Source organism: Megachile rotundata, chromosome 6, assembly GCF_050947335.1.
Source record: "Megachile rotundata isolate GNS110a chromosome 6, iyMegRotu1, whole genome shotgun sequence".
Lineage (NCBI taxonomy): Eukaryota > Metazoa > Arthropoda > Insecta > Hymenoptera > Megachilidae > Megachile > Megachile rotundata.
The window spans coordinates 13,813,021-13,830,552 of record NC_134988.1 but is presented as its reverse complement, the minus strand read 5'-3'; the positions used below and the strand labels follow the sequence as shown (position 1 = coordinate 13,830,552).

Below are 17,532 nucleotides of genomic sequence, written 5' to 3'. Positions count from 1 at the left end.
ACCAAAACAATTATCCACAAACACAGTTTCCAGCAATTTTGCAAATCGACGCAACGAAATTATCATGACGCTATCAAATAACCCCCTATCATCAGCAGCATTCATTTTCGGGGTAAATGAATGTCCGCGGTACAGTTGCAAAGGTGATTTATCATCTCGCAATTACAACATCATCGAAGTAAACAACTACTTAATGCTCGCCGTTAATTCGTGCTGTTTGTCCCCGCGTCGGACAATATCGAAACACCGGACATCGTGTAACGAGTTGTGTTTCTTCTGTCGAAACACGTTCTCGAACCAGCGGTTTCAACATCCAGGCTCACGTGCATTGAATACGCGAAGCAAAAACCGATGAAGCGGTGATGGTTTGTTCGATCTAATCGTCGATTCAAGGACGAACGTTACAGCTTTTGCATCAAAGTGCATCGAGAAACTACGAACGATCGGAACTTGATCGATGCTACGGAAAATTGCTTTCTTTATGTAAGGTTCTTTATGTAAGGTGGCGGACATTTTGTTGGTTGGGAGAGTAAATGGTCGCTTACATTGATTTTGATGAAAGGAGACATTTTCTAGCTTTGATGTGTTCATTATTTTTACTACTGATGGCTTAATATAGTCCACGTATATCAGTTTGATTATATTTAGGTTATGTTACGATTTCAATACGTAGTGACATGATTTATTATAATGATACATTATGACAACTTAATATTAGGGGTAAAGTAATCAAAATTTCTTCGATGATTTCAAACTCTTTCTATGAAAAAGGGACTTTTTTTAAGAAGGGAACAATTGTCCTTACGCTAGAAAAAAGCGTTAGAAAGTGATGGAAATTATTTTGTTGATTTAAGATAAATATTTTTCGCCAGCAAACAAAATTTTGATTACTTTTCGTACCCCTAATATAACCTACATATAATGCCGCCATTTTGGTTATATTTAGGTTATGTTAGAATGTATATTATGATTCAATGCAGTGACTATAACTTGTAATAACACAAGAAATATTATAAATTTTGTTCTCCTTATACCAACAATTAAGTATTTATATAATTCTCTGTACTTGTACAGAATAAAACGAAGTATTAATTTTGTACAGTAGTGATTCATACGAAAGGCAGTCTGAGAAGATGAATTTTTTAAAAATTTGTTAGAAACTGAGGGAATGTGTGGTTCAGCACATTTAATTTGATGTAACCGTGGATAAAAGCGAGACAACACAAACATACACACATCCACAACAATGTATCATTGATTGTTACGTACACTGGGAGTAAATCACAAGTGTGGACGGATGAATACGTAACATCATGCGAAATGAGCTTAATGCAAGCACGACGAGGCCTTTCAGAGAGCATAGATCTTTGCGGACCTGCGTAACTGAATCTTAATTTATTAGTTTCTCCTTTGGACAATTTTGGTTCGAAAGTGCTTGGCCGATTAGCGTGCAATGAATAATAAATTTTGGTAATTCCTCGTTGGTACTTTGGAAGTTGTGTCAAATTATAAAGCGTTATGTTCGTCAGAAACAAAACCGGGCTTGATAAGGTTAGGTTAGGTTTGATACAATTTACACCTTGTGTAACTGTGGTGACAAGATTGAAATTGTCTGGGAGGAAAAATTCTGTAGTTTCTGATAAGCAGTGCATTTATCAATTGGTGATTTAATGAAGCAAAATGAAAGAAGCAGTATTATACGACGTGAATGTTTAACAAATGGAGAATAATCAGAGTGTAATATATTACAAAAATATTTGTACAAGAAAAAAGTATGAATTTTGCAGAATTTTATTTTTGAAATCATTCAACAGAAAATTTATTTAAATTTTTATAACCGAACATTCTACTCATGAAATGTAAAGTATATATTCCATCTAACCGAAAGTTAGTACGTAAAGTCAGAGATAATTGAAGAAGTAATTTAAGATATTAATGTTAACCAATTAAAAGAAATGAATTTCGTACTGTATAATCACTGAATACGTTCATGCTGTATAGTCATTGAATTGCTTATTCGAGAAGGTATAGATAGAGGAGATAAAGTAACAAGAACTCTTACCAGAAGACCAGCCAGAAGAACCAGACAAATGAAGGCAATCGAGGAGACCACGACGACCGCTATCGCGTTTCCGGAGTCCGGAATTGGTTCCTGTACCACAACAAAGCTGTGTATCTGAAAAGAGTGGGTCAGTCGGCGGAATACGTTAACTATATTTATGCATGTTACATATATTATTTGTCTAAACTTGTTATTCAATAAGGGACAAATTTCTTTTGAATTCCATTCACAATTATTGATATTCAAAACAGTTGAAGCAAAGTTCAAAACGCTATTTCGTTTTGAAATTACAAATTAAATTGTAGAAATCACTTTGATAAAATTTTTAATACGACAGAATTATTTTAGATGATAAAATTAAGTCTATCAAATTTAGAGGTAGCAATTGGAATTTTTATTATTGGGAGCTGACAAGATGGCGCTCGGCTGTGATTGGCTACAGTGAAGATAACCTCCTTGCAATGGTACAAATTATAGTAGGCGACGAAAGTTGAAATTTCGTAAAAAATGTAAAAATTACAGCATCCGAATACTGACTTACTTTGACAGGGAATATCACGTGCGAATTTTTGTACAAATCTGGCAAAATGGTGGTCATGGCGCTGTCCACTTTCCCGTTCTCGTCAACGACGTAAACGAGTATCGACGTCATGTCGGATGTCGGAGTCGAAGTCGCAGATTCCTGGCAGGGATCTTGATGAAAGATAATTTGCTCGTCAGAAATCGTCCTGTAACAAAGAACACGAACTCACATCTGCACCTTAAACATTGTACTGTCAATGTAGTTTTATCAGAAGTAGTTCTGAAAGTACTCTAGAATAGTATCTTAGCTCTACTACAATATACTGATCCATAAGAACATAAAACTTGCTTAAAACCTGCTATCAATGTAACTTTCTCAAATCCAAAAAAGCAATAAAAAATTAACGTTGACAAATAGCAACTTACTTGTTGACGCCCGATTTCAGGATCTCCGCCAGTGCGGACCTCAACTCGTTCTTCTTCAGACACACGTCGTGTAAGCTGCCCTCCATGACAATGCGAACCAACGGCATAACCTCTTCCTGAGTGGGCGACACCTTCGTCTCGTCTGTCACCCTAATCGTTATGTCGGAAACAGCTGGAGGGTTGGTGGTACTCGAAACCGGGATCCTTGGCCGTAGACTGGGGACAAAGGGGCTGGAAGTAGCCTCTCGAATGGCATCTGTCGTGCTAATATCCGTCGTCGTGAATTCCACGGTAGTCTCGCTAACATTCACCACCGTATGAATATCTTTGGCACTTGGCAAGGTTGTCTGTTCCACTTTAACCGTCTCGGTGATGTCCTTATCGCTCGTGGACCAAGACTCCGTCACGCTGATTCTCTGCTCCTCCTCCCTGGTGGATGTCTGATCCGTCTCTGCTTCGACGACACCCGAGACGGTTGTAAAGTCGTCAGCCTGCGTCGTCAGACTTGGCACGGTAACAGTCTGGTCAGTAACACTCGAGGACCTGTCCTCCGTGGTGCCTTCGGACTCCTCGGTGGAAGAGGGATTATCCGTAGTAGTTTCTCCGGCCACCGTGGAAGTCTCGTTCAGAGGACTCCTCGTGAACGAATTGTGATCCGGCAGTTCCGTGGAAACACCCTCGGTTACGTTCCTGCTGAGAAAAGTGGTGGACTCCGAGAGGCCAACAAACTCGTACTCGATGCTGGTCGTAGTGGGCACGAAAGTTTCATCCGGACTGGAAGTGCCGCTCGCACCGGAAGGGATTTCGTTCGTTCCGTTCGCGTCGGGAAAGCTAGGAAGCTGCGTAACGTTTCCTACCGTTTCCTGCACTGTGGTCGGACTCTCGGTCGCCTTAACCGTGGTGGTGTCCAGTGTGGTCACGTCCGAAAAATTCCCTTTGATCAGCGGGTACTCGGTAGAAAGTTCCGTGGCGTTGAGGCTGGAGCGGATGAGCAGAGAGCCCTCGGCGTTCGTCTGCACGTCGGCGTTGGAAAGTCCGTCCTCCGTTTGCTCCGGTGTGGCCGTCGTTGTTCGACCGGTCTCCGAAGGAACGTCGTAAGTCCGCTTATCGACGTTTTCCGGTTTTAGGCTGCCTTCCGTTATTCGGTTGCCGGTCACGTCAAAGTCCTTTCCAGTAATTCCTTCGCGAGCCTCGCTCCACCGAGGAACGTCATTTCCGTTGTTCGCTTTTTCCTCGGACTTCGCGATCCCCTTCAGGTTCGATTTGTCGAGAGCGCTCTCGTTCGTCGGTCTGGCTTCCTCCAGCTTCGGAGTGGACGCTGGAGTCGTTGCCGGCGATCGGGCTTCCGTGCTGGAAACAATCGACTCGTTGCCAGGTTTCTCGTAGTGCGTTTTGAACTGTTGAATGCTGTTCTCCAAAACGTCCGAAGCCTCCGTGACGATGAACTTCTCGTCCGACCCGCCTTTGCCGATCGTGTTTTCCAGAGCGGAGACCTCCTCCGTCGTGGAGTCCAACTGATTGCTGGAGTTGTGGAGCTGCTCGCTGCTCGCTTTCGCGTAGGGGTAAGGTTTCTGTGGGGTCGTGATATTTCTCGTCGAGTAGACGCCGTCCAATTTGGTGGCTGTCGTAGGTTTCGTTTCCAAGCTCGGAAATTCGTTCACGCCAGAGAAAGCGATGGTTCGGCCCCTAGGGACAGGGCTGGAGGTCTGAAGCGTCGTCTCTTCGCGGCTCGTTCTTTCTGTAGTAATTTGTATCAATTTCTGCTGATTCTCCCCGATCGAATCCAGGTCTTTGGTCGAATTATGGGCCGAGTCCTGATTGGATCTCTGGTTCAACTCGTTCTCGAGGCTGGCGTCCTTCAGCGTCGAATTTTGGGATTCCACGATTCTTTGAATCACCGGGTGAGTCACGCTCCCGACGACCTCCACCTCTCCTTTGGGATCCTGCGTCTCGTGAGTCACATCGGAGACGGAGTTCGTGGTGTTGTTAGCCCTTGACTGATTTTCCGAGCCATCGACGTTCTTCTCCGTCGAGGTTTTGTAATAAGGGCTATAGTTAACGTACGTGTCGTTGATTAACGAGATAGATCCGTCGTGTCCTCCATTCACGTCAGCTTCTTTCAGATCTGGGACCTCGGAGTTCTTCGTAGAACTCGGATGCTCAGCCTTTTTTCTCCTCTCCTGAAACTGCTCCGGACGAGTCGCCTGCGTGCTCGATTCATCTCTGTCGTTAAGTATTTCCAAATTCAGAGCAGATTTTTTCGTTTCCACGTCCTTTGAATCCTCATCAAGAGACGCGGTTTTGTTCGACTGTTTGTCCTCCGCTCTCTGACCGGAAACCGTTTTATTCTTCTTGTCGTCCAGCTTTAATTCCTCCGACACGGGTTTCGTGGTCACGGTGGTCAACCCGTTCGTTCTGGACAGCCTGTAAGAGTCCTCAGAGACCGTTTTCGTACTCGAGCTCTTTCCTAAAGTCCCGTAGAGGATCTCCTCCAATTTCGATCCTCCGTTAGTCGAATCCGCGGTCGATAACCTGTCCAGTTCATCGGGCGACCTGATTTCCTGCACCACGGACTCCTCGCCGATCGGCATCGCCACTTTCTCCTTGTCCTCTGCTTTGGCATCTTTAGCAACGTCTACTGTTTCGACATTCTTTCTAGTCGGTTCTATGCTTTCGGGTTTGAAGTCTGTCGCGTTCTTTTCGGACGTGGCGAAGGGCTTGTCCGAAAGAGGAGGACCTTTCGTCGTGTCGGCGACTACGACGCTGAAGAGTAGCAGGAACACGCCTGCAATTGGTGCAAAATTATTTTTGGTGGATGGGTTTGAAGATGCACTTTGAAGAAAATTTGAAAAAATTGGTTAAAGAAAATTCTTGAAAGAATTTAAATCTTGAAGTAACATATGTGTGAAATGGTTTATTAATGTATGTCACATGTTTTGTTAAAAATGGTATGATTAATAAAATTTTTTAAAAAAATCATGTATGAACATTGCAATGTGTGTAGATATTTAAATACTACACTTTCTTTGAAATACATAATGGATAGTTTTTAAGATGTTCTCAAAAGAGATTCAAAATGTACCTAACCTAGTAGAGTACATCAAAAATTCTTTTTCTATTAAAAATTAAAATAAGCAGTACAAAATACAGTGTACATTATCAAACTTTTAAGTAAATTGTAACAAGGAATGATACGATAATATGTCTCATTAAAATTGTGTCTCATAATATGTCATAGTATGTCTCATTAAAAATATGAGGTAACATAACCTCACATTATCTACCATGATAGTCTTATGTTCCTTCTTTCTAAACATTTTTAGTACCTTGTAGATTTAAGAATATAATGAAAGGCTTTGTCTTCATATTCTTACATAAACTCATTTAATATTACGTGTTGGGTAATCTAACCTAACAGTTTTAAAATGGCTGCCCGAAAGTTGTATAATAGATCCAGTGTAACATTATCAAAGTAATAGGATTTTATCGACGTTTAAAATATTTTTAAGAATTTAAAAAATTCTTCAATTTTTAAATATTTTAAGTCTTCAATTTTTAAATATTTTAAAAGTCTTCAATTTTTAAATATTTAAAAATTCTTCAGTCTTTAAATATTTTAAAAGTCTTCAATTTTTAAATATTTTAAAATTCTTCAGTTTTTAAATATTTTAAAGTTATTTAATTTTAAATTCTTAAGAATATTTGAATATTGTCTGAATTTATTTAATACCTTGAATTTATTGATTGCATCAAAAATTTGAGTAATAATTGTGAGAACCCTTTAATTGTTCACAGTTTCAAGGAAAATAAAGGTGGAAGCTTTTACTAGATCTAAAAACCGGTTAATCAAGAATTACACAGCCAGTTTCTCTATGATGTATTGTGGTTTTCTGTTAGTTCTACGTTGTAACGCCCAACTGCATACGCGACAATCTGTACGATCACGTGCGCTTCTGAATGTTAAACAGACCTCGGGATTATACACAGGATTTAAATATGCACACCTGATTTCCGTGTATGTGGGTAGCTTACGTGAAAATGTGTACATGTACAATTACGTATTCCTATGACAAGTATTCATTGATTTTAAATATGCTGAGAGAAGAAGTTGAAAAGTGAACGAGACTGTTTACGGAAATCATCGTTCAGTGTGTATCGAGCTTGATTGTGTTCGGAGAGCGATCGTGGGGCGATCAATCATGGTATCGAGATGATCATCCATCTTTCAGAAGGAATAGTTTGTGATGTATTAAACTGTGGTGTTTAATAATTGGTTAAGTTGGTTAGGTTATAAGGTGAATGTTATTGAAGCTTTGATAATTGTTAGATGTGAGTATTTGAGGAGTTGAAGGGGAGTTTAATGGGGATTAAATTTGCAAGATTCTGAATTTTCAAATTGTGGGTCTTTTAAGTTTCTAGGCTCTCAAATTTTTATATTTCCAAATTCCTAGATTTCCAAATTCTCACATTCCCCAATTCTCACATTCCTAAATCTCTACATCCACAAATTTTCACATTCCCCAATTCCGTATTTCCCAATTCCCACATTCTCCAATTCTACATTTCCCAATTCCACATTCCCCAATTCCACATTTCCCAATTCCACATTTCCCAATTCCACATTCCCCAATTCCAACATTCCCTAATTCCCACATTCCCCAATTCCACATTCCCCAATTCCAACATTCCCTAATTCCCACATTCCCCAATTCCCATATCCCCCAATTCCCACATCCCCCAATTCCCACATTCCCCAATTCCCACATTCCCCAATTCCCACATTCCCCAATTCCCACATTCCCCAATTCCCACATTCCCCAATTCCTACATTCCCCAATTCCCACATTCCCTAACCCCTACATTCCCCAATTCTCACCCTCCCAAATCTCTACATCCCCAAAATTCTCACATCCCCAAATTCCCACCTTTCCAAATCTCTAAACCCCCAAATTCCCACATTCCCACATCCCTAAACCCCCCAAATTCCTCCACATCTAAATCTCTAACCCCCCAATTTTCTCCAATTCCAAATCTCTAAACTCTCACATTCCCACATTTCCAAATCTCTAAACTCCCAACTCCCTAATTTTCAATTTTCATCCAAACACCATATAACCCAGCTTTCGCATGATTGAACAAATATTTGCATAATTCGAAAACTGTTCTAAAGCGAGTATTAAACGTAGCGGTTATGCCGTATCAAGAAAAGAATTCCGCTTTCTAATTCCTTAATCGATTCGATTCTCGTTTTGCATTCTCCTCGCAGCCATCAGATCGGAACGGATCATCCGATAATAATGCGGATTCGATCGAAAAAGCCACTTTAAAGGAAACTTTTGGTTTCGATGCATTCGTCATAAGCAGACAAAGGAAACTTTCGATCTCGGTGCTATTATTCTTCATGATCGATAATCATATGAATCATTCCGAGAAATGTTTCCTTTGTCGTTTTGTTGGCGTTCGGCGAACGAGAAGAATCGGGGTGATTTTTCAGGTTTTCTTTCGGGTTCTCTTTTTTTAAATTATTATTCAAATTTATTGTAATAAAAATTTCAGACATTAAAATACAAATAAAAGTTTGCAGTAAAATATACATATGATAAACATTTTTAAACAGCAGACTGTAAACTAGTTAATGTGTAATCTAGAATAATTAAACTGCATTTTAAATTGCAATTCTAAACTGCATTTTTTTAAATTACACTTTTAAATTTCATTTTCAGACTGCATCGATAAACTGCATTTTTGAACTACATTTTTAAACAACTTTTTTAAACTGAATTCTTAATATACATTTTTAAACTGCATTAGTAAAAATTGCATCTTTAAATTGCATTCTAAAATTAATTTTTATATTGCACTTTTGGAGTGCATTTGTTAACTACATTATCAAACTGAATTTTTCATATATATATTTTTAAACTGCAGTAGTATAAATTACATTTTTAAATTGAATTCTAAAATTAATTTTTATACTGCATTTTTGAACTGCATTTTTAAACTACATTATCAAACTGAATTTTTAAATATACATCTTTAAACTTCATCAGTAAAAATTGTATTTTCAAGCTGCATATTTTAAACTGATTTTTGAATTGCATTTTCTGTGGTGCATTATTCATATTTGTTATCTACAAAACGAAAGGTAAGAACGTGGTAGAAATGCAGGAAGAAAAGAAGAAGAATAGTAAGTATCGATCGACACAGCATTCGTTCGAAGAAACGGTACATTTATATTGTCAAGGCAAGTGTTACAGTTAAGTTGCAGTCTGACACGGTGCGGTAATCCTAACAGTATTTCGTAGCTGCACAGTTCGAGCGGTCGCCTCGTTTGGCAACCTTTGCATCACCGTTTCGTGATGCAACAGGATGCACTCGAATGCTCCTACGTACACTCGTGGCTGCAACGTGGCTTTCCTTTGGGTAAGGACGGGCATAAAGGGAGCAGCATCCTGGCACTTACCTTCAATTTCGAACCGTAATGTGCGGAAACTTGCGAATTTAGCGCTTTTACGTTTTATGATTTTTATTATTTTTAGATTGAAAATTGAATAATAGAGAAATTGTGAAATTGGAAAATTGAAAATGTGAGAAATTGTGAAGCTGAAAAATTGTAAATGTGAGAAATTGTGTAATTGTGAAGCTGAAAATTTGAGAAATTAAAATATTGAAGAATTGAAGAATTCGAAAATTGAAGGGTTGAAAGATTGAAGAATTGAGGAATTGAAAAACTGAAAATCTAAAAAATTGGAAAATGGGAGAATTGAAGAATTGAATAACTGAAAATCTAAAGAATTGAAAAATTGAAGAATTGAAGAATTGAAGAATTGAACAACTGAAAAATTGAGAAATTAAAAAATTGAAAAGTTGAGAAATTGAAAAATTGAGAAACTGAAAAGTTGAGAAGTTGAAAAGTTGAGAAATTGAAAAACTGAAAAACTGAAAAACTGAAAAACTGAAAAACTGAAAAACTGAAAAACTGAAAAACTGAAAAACTGAAAAACTGAAAAATTGAAAATCTGAAAAATTGGAAAATTGCCAAATTGAAAATTTGAAAAATTGAAAATCTGAAAAATTGAGAAATTTCTAAATTGCCAAATTGAAAAAATTGAATAATTAATAAATTAAAGAATTGAAAAACTGAAAGAATGAATCTAAAGTTCACCACGTTCCCAATATTCCCATCGCTCCACAAAATTCGAAGAAAGAAAATTGTTTATGTAAATCCACTTTGCATGTAAATTGATAGTTCCCTCGACCTTCGTGCCATTTCACGGATGTGCATTACACATTTATTTATTTCGAGATTATGCAAATCGATCGCCATAAATGCAGCTTTATAATGTATTCTTACCTGTGCATACTCTTAACGTGATGGGCGCTCTTCTTCGTCGAGTCATCTCACCGTTCGTTAGATCTCCTCGCAAAATCTGCAATCAGATATACGTTTCCATTTACACTTACTTGCAAAAATCGTTCTCGTGTGCGTTATTGTTTGTTCAAACAATTAGAATGTACGTTTCGCAGCTTCGTAAGAGTTCATACTGTGCTGAGGTAATTTTAACGTTTCTTTAGTAACGTGTAAATGTTGTTACGTTACTTCTTTTAATTGTATGGTGTTCCGTCTGTTCGTTAGCAGGAGTGAATCACACCTGGGTGAGATATTAACACGCTAATACCTTGAACCTGAAGTATTTTTAGTTGTCGTTACGTTTTTAGTATGATTATTTATTTATAATGTTAAAGTTATTATTTTCTAAATTCTTAAATTTTCAATTTTTCAATTTTACAAATTTCCACTTTTCCGAATTCCAAGTTTCTCAAAATCCAAATTTCCCAAATTCCAAATTCCCCAAATTCCAAATTTCCCAAATACCAAATTTCCCAAATTCCAAATTCCCCTAATTCCAAATTTTCCAAATTCCAAATTTCCCAAATTCCAAATTTCCCGAATTCCAAATTTCCCAAATTCCAAATTTCCCGAATTCCAAATTTCCCAAATTCCCAATTTCCCAAATCCCACATCCCCCAAATCCCACATCCCCCAAATCCCACATCCCCCAAATCCCACATCCCCCAAATCCCACATCCCCCAAATCCCACATCCCCCAAATCCCACATCCCCCAAATCCCACATCCCCCAAATCCCACATCCCCCAAATCCCACATCCCCCAAATCCCACATCCCCCAAATCCCACATCCCCCAAATTCCAAGTTCCCCAAATCCCACATCCCCCAAATTCCAAGTTCCCCAAATCCCACATCCCCCAAATTCCAAGTTCCCCAAATCCCACATTCCCCAAATTCCAAGTTCCCCAAATCCCACATCTCCCAAATCCCACATCCTCCAAATTCCAAATTCCCCAAATTCCACATCCCCCAAATCCCACATCCCCCAAATCCCACATCCCCCAAATCCCACATCCCCCAAATTCCAAGTTTCCCAATCCCCAAATCCCCAAATTCCCAAGTCCCCAAATCCCCAAATTCCCCAAATTCCCAAATAATAAAAAAGAGTAACACAAAACTTAAAAATCGAATCCAAAAAGGTCTGAAATGAAACCTAAATTGTCGCCTATTAAAAGGTTCTATCATCCCCGAGCAAGACACCTTTGCTCCTCTATTCTCGCATTGTTCTAAATCGTAACATTAGAACCTCCAAGGTAAAAACTTGAGTAGCGCCTAACGAGAACAGAATCTTGCAGCGAAACGAGCTTTACTTGACATTATTTACTATGTTAACGAGCCACGTAACTGGAGAATGTTTATTGCTCCATATTCGGCACGACGAATTTTTATGAAAATTAATTGTCTCATTTATATTCAAGGTGAATTGTAAAGTCAGAGCGCAAGGTTTAAGATGATTCACAACAACGATAATTGTTTGATACTTTCAGTCTCGCTGGGTACTGCTTAATATTGTTCTCCTGTCGTTCCGATCGTGTTTCGTTTTTCTACCAGATATTTCGTAAACGTTGCAGCTTATTTCTTCGCTAACCTCAAAATGGTAGCGATACCTGCGATTGGGTAATTGATTGAGTCACTTTAACACGTTCGATCCTAGATATTATATTTCTAGGCTGTTAAGCGTGGAACTTGATATGTTTCGTAATGTGGACTTTGTCGTTTAGTGTTTCAAATTTACCGCCAAATTTTAAGGTTAGGTTAAGTTGATTTAGGAAATCTTTTATTGTTTATTATTTCATGTTTTATGGTAAATTTGTTTGGTAGGTTAAGATATTTTGGAAGATAGGACTGCGATTATTTATTATTTCAAATTTACCGCCAAGTTTGGATATAAGGTTAAGTTAATTCGAAAGATTGATCTTTGTTCATTTATTATTTTAAATTTACCGCTAAATTTGAATGTTACTTTAAGTCAATTTGGAAGATGTATTTTCGTTCATTTATTATTTCACATTTAACACTAAATTCTAATATTAGGTGAGGCTAGTTTGAATGATGGATCTTCGCTTCTTTGTCATTTCACATTTGGCGGGAAATTTGAAAAATTAGAATTCTTAGTTTAAATCTCAGTTCGTTTATTTTTTCATTATTCTATATGTTACATGTCAATATCAATAAATAAGAACATAAATATTATTAATATAATAATAGCAAATATTACTACATTTTTAAAAAACAAGTTTTACATACTTTGTCAATAAACAAGCGAAGTATAACAACCTTACATCCTTCATTTGTTATTCATTTTCTAAGACGCATAAAACAGAACGATGAATTAAAATACAATAAAAGAAAAACGACTTTTATTTAGTACTTGAAGAGTCTTTTGATCTCACGACAGATGACTAAATTTGTGAATCCTTAATTACCTATGATCGCGTACGTGGGAGGACAAATGCGAGCGAGGGCAAAGAAACCAGATCAATCATGTGTGTAAGTTCGTGTTCATATGTGTGCGATTCTATTCATACGGAACGAGAATCGAGTATAACAAAGTGTTGGTTAATTAGAACACATTCAGAGACAATGAACACACGTGCATTCAAAGCTTTCATATTACTCGTCTCATTTATACTTGATGACATAACGCTAATTGGAATGTCTGCTATGTGATCATTTCGTAATTTAACATTTCCTTTTTATTATTAAGCATGTTTTTACCAAAATATTGTTTCTCATACTTTATTCATTTTTTATTATTTTTATATTCGTTTCTGATATTTTATTTTTCTCTATAACATATTTTTATTTGTTTAGTTTAATTCACTTTACTTTATTTTACTTTATTTTACTTTATTTTACTTTATTTTACTTTACTTTACTTTATTTTACTTTATTTTACTTTATTTTACTTTACTTTACTTTATTTTACTTTATTTTATTTTATTTTACTATATTTTATTTTATTTTACTTTACTTTATTTTACTTTATTTTACTTTATTTTATTTTATTTCATTTTACTTTACTTTATTTTACTTTATTTTACTTTAATAAATTATCATTTCTCATGCAAACTTTTATTTGAAATATTATAACTTATTATAGGAATTTATTGTTTATTGTTAATTTATTACAGGAACTCAGAAAACATACAATGAATATCCTGATGATTAATTTATTGATTACCAACTGTACTGTATTTATTGATTATTAACTGTACTATATTAATAATTATATATTTCATAAAAATTTGACTAAATCATTTCAAACATTCAACGATAAAAATATTAATTAAAATTGTAATACCAAATGTAGTTCAAATTGACATAAAAGTCCATTATTTTTTCGAATCAATTAATGGAACGCAGGAGGAAATGGTTTCTGGAAGTACTTTTATTATTTACTTTGGACTGTGTCTATTATTTTACCCGGTACATCCGATGTGAACTGAATCCACGTCCAGGAGAAATGGAATCGATTGAGGTTGGTTTGTTTCGATTTAATAAATTTTATTTTAAAAGGGGAAACTGGGACAAAGCGAAATGACGCTGCAAAGTGAAATATTGTACATGTTAATAGTTGTACTGTTTCGATAATCGGGAACATGTAAGAAAGTCACTTCCGAGTTTCATTTCTTAACAAAATTTCAAATATTTATATAAATAAAATTATATTTTCTAAAAATATACAAAAACAACAAAACTGTATTTTCTAAAAATTGGTTCTAAAAAAAGTTTTCTAAAAATTGGTTCTACAAAAAGTTTTCTAAAAAACTTGGTTCATACACATAATATTTGTTGTACAGACACGTAATTAATTTCGTAATCATTGAACTGATAATTAAATCAATTAAACCCATGCTGAGTCCAATGACCAATTTACCAATAGACTAAAATAATTAACAGAAACTATATAACATAAAGTAGAAATGGAAATTTTAATTATTCCTTTTTTATTTTATGAAGACAGGTTCCCGAAGGTCATCATGGCGGATTATAAACTCGAAAGAAGTGGAAAAAAGAAGATACAGTCAATGTTATCCAGCACGCAATTGTTTATACGTGTGCAGTCGTGTTCGTGTAACACATTCTCAATATGCCTTGTAGAATCATTTAAACGGCCATTTGAAAGAGGTCGACCTCAAGACTTGCCAATTAAATTAATGCAAGTTAGACCGGCTCGTGAACGAACTTTTATTTTGTTCCAAGTTCCTTTGCACGGAGAATCTTATTTGTCTCTCACAAACTATTTCGCTTTATTTTCAATTGGGCGTCTTGTGTTCTTAATTATTACTTTTATTTCTGAATTAATTTTATTTTGAGATGAAGGTTATGGATATGTAGATTGTGCTAGGATGTAAATGGCGCAAGATCGAACATAACCTTATTTTGGGAGACGGTTCTTGATTCTTTAATTATTTCAGTCGAAACGAATGTAAAATAAAAATTAATTAGTTTAAATTATTTTGTAATATAATTGTAAGAGTAAACCTTATTTCATACGCGACAATGAAATTTTTTAAATAAATTATTTGACTAAAATTTGACTGAAAAATACCAATAATTGTGTGTAAGGAATATTAAGAGTATTTCTACATAATAAGAAATAAATTTCAAATTTTCCAAATTCCAAATTTCCCAAATTCCAAATTCCCCCAATTCTAAATTTCCCAAATTCCAAATTTCCCAAATTCCAAATTCCCCCAATTCTAAATTCCCCAAATTCCAAATTTCCCAAATTCCAAGTTCCCCTAATTCCAAGTTCCCCAAATCCCACATCTTCCAAAATCCCAGATCCTCCAAATTACAAATTCCCCAAATCCCACATCCCCCAAATTCCAAGTTCCCCAAATCCCACATCCCCCAAATTCCAAGTTCCCCAAATCCCACATCCTCCAAATTCCAAATTCCCCAAATCCCACATCCCCCAAATTCCAAGTTCCCCAAATCCCACATCCCCCAAATTCCAAGTTCCCCAAATCCCACATCCTCCAAAATCCAAGTTCCCCAAATCCCACATCCCCCAAATTCCAAGTTCCCCAAATCCCACATCCCCCAAATCCCAGGTCCTCCAACATAATAAGAAATAAATTATAAGAAATAAATTTTATTTCGTAAGAGAGCTCTTGTTTTTTAAATAACTCCAGTCAAAACCGTATATATTAATACACCAATAGTTGTGTATAAAATATATTCTTAATTATTAAAATCATCGTTGTATATAATAGTAAGAAATAGTAGTGATTTACACTTGTTTATAAAACGATGTGAGGTTATGTTTTAAAAGCGAAATAATAGCCAGCTAAGTACGGGGATTTAATATTTTTGATTCGCGAAGAGTACATCTCGGATACGTGATTTCAACGTAAAGGACTTTTATTTTTGTTCCGAAGGAAGAAAATCCTTTATGGACTACCTGGAAATGTGGATTTCCTGGCGGAATATCCACTAAAATCTTTTTACTTTTTTCTCCTCCTGACTTAACTCCGTAGCTCGTTATTTCGTGGTGGAAATATCTTTACTTTTTGAAATATCAATTGAAAAATTGATTATTTTTATGTAATGGGTGTCTCAGTTGAACGGAGATTGGGAGACTTAAGGTTTATATATTTTTAAATTTCTAGAGCTTCAAATTTTTCAAATTTGCAAATTTTATAGTTCTGAAGGCTCACGATTGCAAATTCTATAGTTCCCAAATTTTCACATTTCCAAATTCTCACGTTTCCAATTTTCAAAATCCTCAAATTCCAAATTTCCCAAATTCCAGATCCCCCAAATTCCCAATTCTCCAAATTCCGAACCTCCCAAATTCCAAATTCCCCAAATTCCAAATTCCCCAAATTCCAAATCCCCCAAATTCCAAATCCCCCAAATTCCCAATTCTCCAAATTCTAAATTTTCCAAATTCCCACTCCCCCAAATTTCCAATTCCCCAAATTTTAAACTACCCAAATCCCAAATTTCCCAAATCCCAAATCTCCCAAATCCCAAATCTCCCAAATCCCAAATCTCCCAAATCCCAAATCTCCCAAATCCCAAATCTCCCAAATCCCAAATCTCCCAAATCCCAAATCTCCCAAATCCCAAATCTCCCAAATCCCAAATCTCCCAAATCCCAAATCTCCTAAATCCCAAATCTCCCAAATTCCAAATCTCCCAAATTCCAAATCTCCCAAATCCCAAATCCTCAAACCCTAGAACCCCTTTCTACACTTTTCCACCCCAAAAAATTTGCAAACGATAAACTGAACCCAATAATTAAAGCAGCATAATCGCTCGCAAATCGATCGACAGTTAAATTTCCTGTTGCATTATCGACGACGTAAAATTGGAAGAACGTAAGGATTGGCAGCAAGCGGAGCGTAACAAAAAATTGATTATCGCGACAACCGTTGTATGAAAGAGTGTGCGAACAAAGCGTTCTACGGGGTTGCTTTTTTCCATCGAGTTTCTGCGAAATAAATGGCACTGTGGCCCAATTCACTTCGAGAGAGGCAAGTTCAGAACGCAATAGCTTTTTCTATCGTCATGAGAAGAGCAGTCCAATCAACGGTGGACAAAGAGTGCGAAAGTGAAATGGTGGATGCGGCAAATGCAGCTTTTAATGCGTTGCTTTACGTCCGGATTTCTCACAAGCAAATTTAACTATTTCTCTTGCGTTACTGTATTTAATTTACGAAATAGGAATCAACTAGAAGGGAAATTGTTTACTCTTCAAATTTGACATGATAGAATTTTTTTTATTTATTTTTTTGCGTGGCTGTTATAGGTATTGCTAGTGGAAGCGTGAGGGGTTTAGATTAGGTTAGGTTGTATTGTTTCAATTTGACATAACAGTATTTTTTTAATTTTTTGGGCGATTGATTTGACTGTTGCAATATTTTGAAGGGTTTAGGTTAGTCTGTACTGTTGAAGTTTGACATAACAGAATTTTTTTTAATTTTTTGGCTGATTGGTGCGAGTGAAACCTTGAAGGGTTTAGGTTAGGTTGTACTATTGAAGTTTGACATAACAGAATATTTTTTTAACAGTACTGTATTAACAAAAAATTAACTACCCTCCAACTGTGAGGAACAATTTACAATTACATAAAAGTAACAGCAATATGAATTGT

At 36.3% G+C, this 17,532-nt stretch overlaps 1 protein-coding gene across 5 annotated transcripts in view; it reads right to left on the bottom strand.

The window, feature by feature from the left end:
• LOC100877739 (uncharacterized) overlaps positions 1-17,532 on the bottom strand; it is a 66,344-nt gene that overhangs the window by 12,862 nt on the left and 35,950 nt on the right. For 4 of the 5 annotated variants that reach the window (XM_012287696.2, XM_012287697.2, XM_076532977.1 and 1 more), the window contains 4 exons: positions 10,365-10,440; positions 3,011-5,795; positions 2,604-2,790; positions 2,063-2,176 (listed from right to left, as the gene is read on the bottom strand). In XM_012287696.2, coding sequence (XP_012143086.2) covers positions 2,063-2,176; positions 2,604-2,790; positions 3,011-5,795; positions 10,365-10,410 — 3,132 coding nt within the window. In that variant the 5' untranslated portion in view covers positions 10,411-10,440. The remainder of the gene's footprint in view (positions 1-2,062; positions 2,177-2,603; positions 2,791-3,010; positions 5,796-10,364; positions 10,441-17,532) is intronic. The other variant, XM_076532978.1, reaches the window with a different exon arrangement.